This window comes from Mus pahari, chromosome 17 (assembly GCF_900095145.1).
Source record: "Mus pahari chromosome 17, PAHARI_EIJ_v1.1, whole genome shotgun sequence".
NCBI lineage: Eukaryota > Metazoa > Chordata > Mammalia > Rodentia > Muridae > Mus > Mus pahari.
This window is the reverse complement of record NC_034606.1, coordinates 38224411-38230420: the sequence shown is the minus strand read 5'-3', so window position 1 is coordinate 38230420 and position 6010 is coordinate 38224411. Positions and strand designations below refer to the sequence as shown.

At 48.7% G+C, this 6010-nt stretch overlaps 1 protein-coding gene across 1 annotated transcript in view; it reads left to right on the top strand.

The window, feature by feature from the left end:
• Ago2 (argonaute RISC catalytic component 2) overlaps positions 1–5796 on the top strand; it is a 79228-nt gene extending 73432 nt beyond the window's left edge. The window contains exons 15-18 of the mRNA XM_021216331.2: positions 58–192; positions 3293–3394; positions 4478–4677; positions 4829–5796. Coding sequence (XP_021071990.1) covers positions 58–192; positions 3293–3394; positions 4478–4677; positions 4829–4937 — 546 coding nt within the window. The 3' untranslated portion in view covers positions 4938–5796. The remainder of the gene's footprint in view (positions 1–57; positions 193–3292; positions 3395–4477; positions 4678–4828) is intronic.
• The last annotated feature ends 214 nt before the right edge of the window (positions 5797–6010 follow it).

The window sequence follows — 6010 nt, the reverse complement described above, 5'->3', positions numbered from 1 at the left end:
CTGGGAAAGCCATTCCCGGTGTGCAAGAGGCATCTGAGGTTGGCCTTTGTCCTGCAGGTTCTCCACCATGAGCTCCTGGCCATCAGGGAGGCCTGCATCAAGCTGGAAAAGGACTATCAGCCAGGGATCACGTTCATCGTGGTGCAGAAGCGACACCACACGCGCCTCTTCTGCACAGACAAAAACGAGCGGGTGAGTCATGGCTCTGCGGCTGCCACAGTCTGGGGAAACTTCTGAGACTTGGGCCTCCGTGAGGACCCAGGCTTGGGTGTCTAGCAAGGCTTTGGTGAGGAGGGTCCAGGCACGAAATGTCATCTAATAGACGATGGGAGAGGTGGTTCAGAAATAAATTGCCAGATCTTGTGACTGTGAGGTGTCTGGCTTAGTTGGTAGAACGCTACCCAGCAGGTGCGAAGACCTAGGTTTGAACCCCAGATTTGCATAAACTGTAACCCCAGTACCAGGAGGTAGACATAGCAGCATCGAGAATTTTGGTCATCAGTGGCTACAAAATGAGTCCAAGACCCTGCCCCAGAAAGAAAGGATGGGAGGAGCAGAGAATTGAGAGAAATCGGCCCTTGAGGGTGGAGGATGGGCAGTCAGAGTGTGAAGGGATGGAGTCGGCCTGAGGCTCTCCACAGAGCGCGCCTCTGACACCGGGAGCATGTGCATCTCATACGCTCCATCTGGAGAAAGGCAAGGGTCCTCAGGCATGTGTGTGCATGTATGCGGGTGTCCACGTGTAGAGACCAGAAGACAAACCTAAAGTGTCATCCTTAGGATAGACTGGATGACCAGCAAGCCCCAGGAATCCTATTTGTGCCTTTGCAACCCTGGGATTGTAAAAGTGCCACCGCACTTGGTGTGTTTATGTGGCTTCTTGGGAATAAATTCAGGCCTTTGTGCTCACGTGGCATGACAGGCACTGTTCTGACTGAGCCATCTCCCAAGACCCCAAAAAATATGCTCTGCGCTTCTAATAGCACAGTGAGGTACACATCCATGTATAAAGACAGCAGCTTGAGAAACATAGGCTGTCTAGAAGGGCAATACCTCAAGTTGGCTTCCCAGACCTTGAACCCAGCGCTGTGGGTCCAGACCCCTCAGGCCCGGGATCACCACACTGTTGAAAGATGGTCACTGCAATTCAGCTTTGCCCATTGGCCTCCAGTGTAGCCCAGTGTTTGTTTGTAAGTGTTGTGAAGTGACGGAGGTATTACTTGCCATAAAGAAAGAAACTACTTACCTGTAAACACTGTAGCTGAGGTCTCCAATGTCCCCCAGCGTTGCATCCTAAAATGATGTAAAGAGGAAAAAAATCACAACAGCAAAAGCTTGCAGGGTTTCAAAGGGACACTGACAAATATAGTGTCATGGGTGGAGGTAGTGACACACCTCTGTTTGAACCTGAAACAGGCAGGAATGAGTGGGAGGGGCCAGAAGAGCTGCAGGTGCTGGATTCACATGGAAGGACAAGAAGTTTCAGGTGGTTTCTAAACCTTGATCTCATAGAAACCATATGTTTTGATCATTATGCAAATGAAGCTTAAGAATGCTTGTCGCTATCGCTTCGCTGCCTGCTGCTCATGCATTAAAGATAGAACGGAGACGACAGAGCACTCACAGCTGAACAAAACCAAGAGGTTTCATACCAGATCAGCTCAGCCTGGAGACTTGAGTGCATTTATTATGAAATGAGAAATGGCCCTGCAGACCATGAAGGGAAGCTGTGGCGCCTGAAGCTGGGGTCCCTTTGCAGCTCTGAGTCTGTTGCTACAGGTATTACTGCCTGAAGGCAGCTCTCCTCCCTAGACCAGGCAATAATGAGGAAGCAGATTAAATCTGCCTTCTTGGATGCCCAGGAGGAGGGAGAAGATACGCTCCAGGGAAGCAGGCGGCATCAATTTCCTTGGCTAGTGACACTTAGCCAGGGAAGTATGAAACGTGCCACAAATGCTTATGGAGTTAGGTATACTTACAAAATCATCTCTGGAACTAAACCCAAAAATTCTTTTTAAAAAGCTACCCATGCCAAAAGTCTTGGGATCCAGAAAGCTTTATGGGCAGATTTCCCACACAGACCTTCAGCTGTGAATCTTCACAAAATGTGGCGGAGAACAGTAAAAGGAGTTATGTACTCTGAATATTATTATTAGTTTGGCTTTATGGTGGTCAGAAGAGGATGTCAGGTAGCTCCCTCTGACACTGAAACTAGACTTGTGGGTGGCTGGGAGCAAACATGTGGGTCTGGAAACCCATTCAGTCCTCTGTAAGAGCAGCAAGTGCTCTTATCACTGACCCACCTCCCCAGTGTGTTTAGTTTGCAGGCAAGTTTCAGCAACCCTTCAAGGAGTAATGTCAAGACCTGGGATAGCACAAGTCTGCCGTCCTAGCTTCCAGGTGTCTAAGGCAGGAAGGGGGGTCATAAGTTCAGGGGTAGTCTAGGGTATAGAACAGAGGCCTTTCTTGAAAAGCAGACAAACAAAAGCCTGTGCAGTTTTACAGAAGAGTGAATGTGCACAGATTTGGGCACATGACACTGAGATCCAGGACAGAGGGTCTGAGTTGTGTCTCCATCTGTTTCCCTGCACCTGCTCATAAGGATAGACTACTGGGAGGGCTGACCAAAGGGCGTGGCCCTCAGTTCCTGGTGTGTTGTTAAAGAGGAAGTGCCGGGAACACAAAACTGACAGTTGTCCATTCCCTGAGTGCTCTAGGAGATTGTGTATAGGAATTGTTTAGCTTGGCATAGTGACACACGCCTGCCATCCCAGCATGCAGGAGGCTGAAACAGGAGGATTGAGTAGAGTCCAGTCTCAGTGAGCTCTAGTCCAACCTGGGCTACAATGTGAGACCCTGCCTATAAATACATAATAGAATGATTTATGGCATTATTATTGCTTGTGCTAGCAAGAAAAGTAAAAAGTAGCCATCCCAGAGGGGTCTCTCCCTCCCCCCCCTTATTCTCTCTCCTCTCTCTAGTTGAAATATTAAGCTGATCATGGTAGTATACAATTCACTTCCAGCACTTAGGTTGATGTATAAGGAGTTGGTCTTATCCTTAGCTGCATAGAGAATTGGAACCTAGTCTATGCGATTGGAGCCTGTTCAGGCAGGGCCTTCAGTAAATAGATCGTGCTTGACTGTAGCATCGGGATACCGTGTGAACAATAACTCTAGCCCAAGTTAAGCTGTGGAGATCGTTGGTACTTACTAGATTTTGTCTGTGCTGAGAAACAGGCGCTCCCGCCGATGCACTGCCACAGCTGATGAGCCCTCTGTGCTGTTGCAGGTTGGAAAGAGTGGGAACATTCCTGCAGGCACAACCGTGGACACGAAGATCACCCACCCCACTGAGTTTGACTTCTACCTGTGCAGTCATGCCGGCATCCAGGTGAGAAGGCAAGGCTCCTCTGACTGGCTGGGATGTTTGTGGTGCTGTCATACACTTGGGATGTTTTGTGGCTCTGCAGACAGGGCTCAAGTTCGTTCTGTGGCTAGGAGAGGTGGGCACTCACCTGGGGTCCAGAAGAGATGGAAGGGACCAGTGTAGACGTGGGTGTGGTGAGACCAAGGCATAAGGAACAGTGATTTGAAAGTCAAGGCCAAGGGATACAGCGAGTTCTGTGCTGACCACTAGTGAGCTAAAAGGTGGGACTGACTGCAGGAACTGCGGTGGTGGGGCCTGGAGGGGCCCATGTTCAGCTAGTTGCATGCTGACCACCAAGAAAATGCTAGGACAAGGAAGAACTGGGATGTTCCTCAGCAGAATCATGCCATCTTCCTGATGGTAGAGTGAGGTCTTTGAAGACTGGTTATAGTGGCAGGGATGGAGGGAGGGTGGAGCCAGCAGTATTTCTGCTGGCTACATCGAATATTCTCAACTCCCACTTTCTGGATGTTAATATTTAGCTTTGATGGGAGATTTTTTTTTTCTCTTGGTATTATAAATAAAATACTATAGAATATCTAGTACACCCAGAGGGCACTGTCTTTGGCTCAGCTCCTTCTAAAATGTTTTTTTTTTTTATTGCTACATCAAATGCATATTAATGGTGTGTGACGTGCAGTATGATTTTTAGCACATGTATGACACCTCTGATGATAGGGTGAAATGCCCTTCATACCCATCAGCCACATCAGACTTTGACCATTTCTCTGAATTGGAACATTTAAAATCCTCTCTGCTGGCTCTCTTGAGTCTTGGCCACATTTAATGCTGCTCATCAGCTGTGTGTAGTGATGTAAGAAGCTAAGGCAGGAGGGTTCTTGAGTTCCAGGTCAGCCTAAACCAATGCTGCAAGGCTTGGAGGGAGGGAGGGAGGGAGGGAGGGAGAGAGGGAGGGACAAGATGATTCTTCAAGCATCCCAAGTGCTAGGAGCCCAGGCCTGTGCCACCATGTCTGCCTTAATAGGAATGCTTGTTCTTGGTGAAGGTCTCATGGTGCGTCTTTCTCGGCCCTCTAATCTCTTCCAGGGGACAAGCCGTCCTTCCCACTACCACGTGCTTTGGGATGACANTCGTTTTTCTTCTGATGAGCTGCAGATTCTGACCTACCAGCTGTGTCACACCTATGTGCGCTGCACACGCTCTGTGTCAATACCCGCGCCAGCTTACTATGCTCACCTGGTGGCCTTCCGAGCCAGGTACCACCTGGTGGATAAAGAACATGACAGGTGAGTGTCGCATCTGGCAGGGGGTTAAGACAAGGCTGGCTTCTCAGGGGCTGTAATGGTCGCTTTCCATACACATGTCTGGTTCCAGTGCCTCGCTTGGTATCCAGGAAAGACTGCATCCCTTTTCCTCTTCTCTCCCGTGTCTCTGCAGCGCTGAAGGAAGCCATACCTCTGGGCAGAGCAATGGGCGAGATCACCAAGCGCTGGCCAAGGCGGTCCAGGTCCACCAGGACACACTGCGCACCATGTACTTTGCTTGACCTGTTGTATTGTTTAGCGATTGTGTACCAAGTTGGATTCACACGAGACCAGCTACACTCAGACCAACAGATGCCCAGCCCTTCTGTGACAGCCAGCATCGAACATGAGACGTCTTTGGTTTTATTAGATCCTCCGTTTTCCAGAATGCCTTCCGTCCCAGATGTCAGACTTGGATTTTGAGCTGCAGGCCTGTATGAGACCCCAGTATAGGAAACATGGTTTGCCAAACCTATAAGCTGTTCACTGAGAGTCCCGTTTCCTAAAAGCAAAACAACAACAAAATGTCCTAAAACCAGTCTATGAACTCTCAGGGCTTTAAAACATTTTAATTTATTTGGTCATCCAATTTACTTGTTTTTAACACCTGATTCTCAATGAAACCGATGGGCTCGATCTAGCTGTGAAGGCTCTGAGCGTGAAAGCCACACCATTTCCATTGGGGTTTTAAAGCCTGGCCCTAAGAAGTTGTCACTAATGTTGAGTTCTAAGGGATGCCATGCGCCCTGCAGCCCCAGGGCGGATGGCTGCTAGGTCTCCACAGTGTCTCTCGAGGCCACTGCCTGCCCTCGAGGCCTGAACAAAGGCACAGTGGCCAAGGAGATGGTCACGTGTGTTTACGGCAGTGACAAGTCCGAGAGATTGGCAGACAAGTGCCATTTTGATAAAAATTTATTTAAAAAGAGAAAAAAAAGACAATATACTGACAGTCTAATCATAAGATTTGTCCTGTAGGACTGTGACATTTATTTTCCAAAGTTTCTAAAGAATACGGGTCTGTGGTGATAAATACAGTACAATCTTTTTTCACTGTTAATGTCTTTAATGTAAGAGAAGAATATATGTATCTGGTTTGCAGTATTAATGTGGTAGGTAGATGCTGTTTCCCTTTCGTTGACGAGGGGCGCTTCTCGTGACCTGCTTCACATATCAGGAGCTGTGTGGAGCCTGGAGACAGTCCACCTCTTGTGGCTTTTAGTGCTTAAGTAGAGGAATATGCAACTGGCTTCACGTACCAGCGATGCCCCCTCCTCCCTCCCTACCCCCAGTGTGGACTGTGTAGCCTGTACCTCCG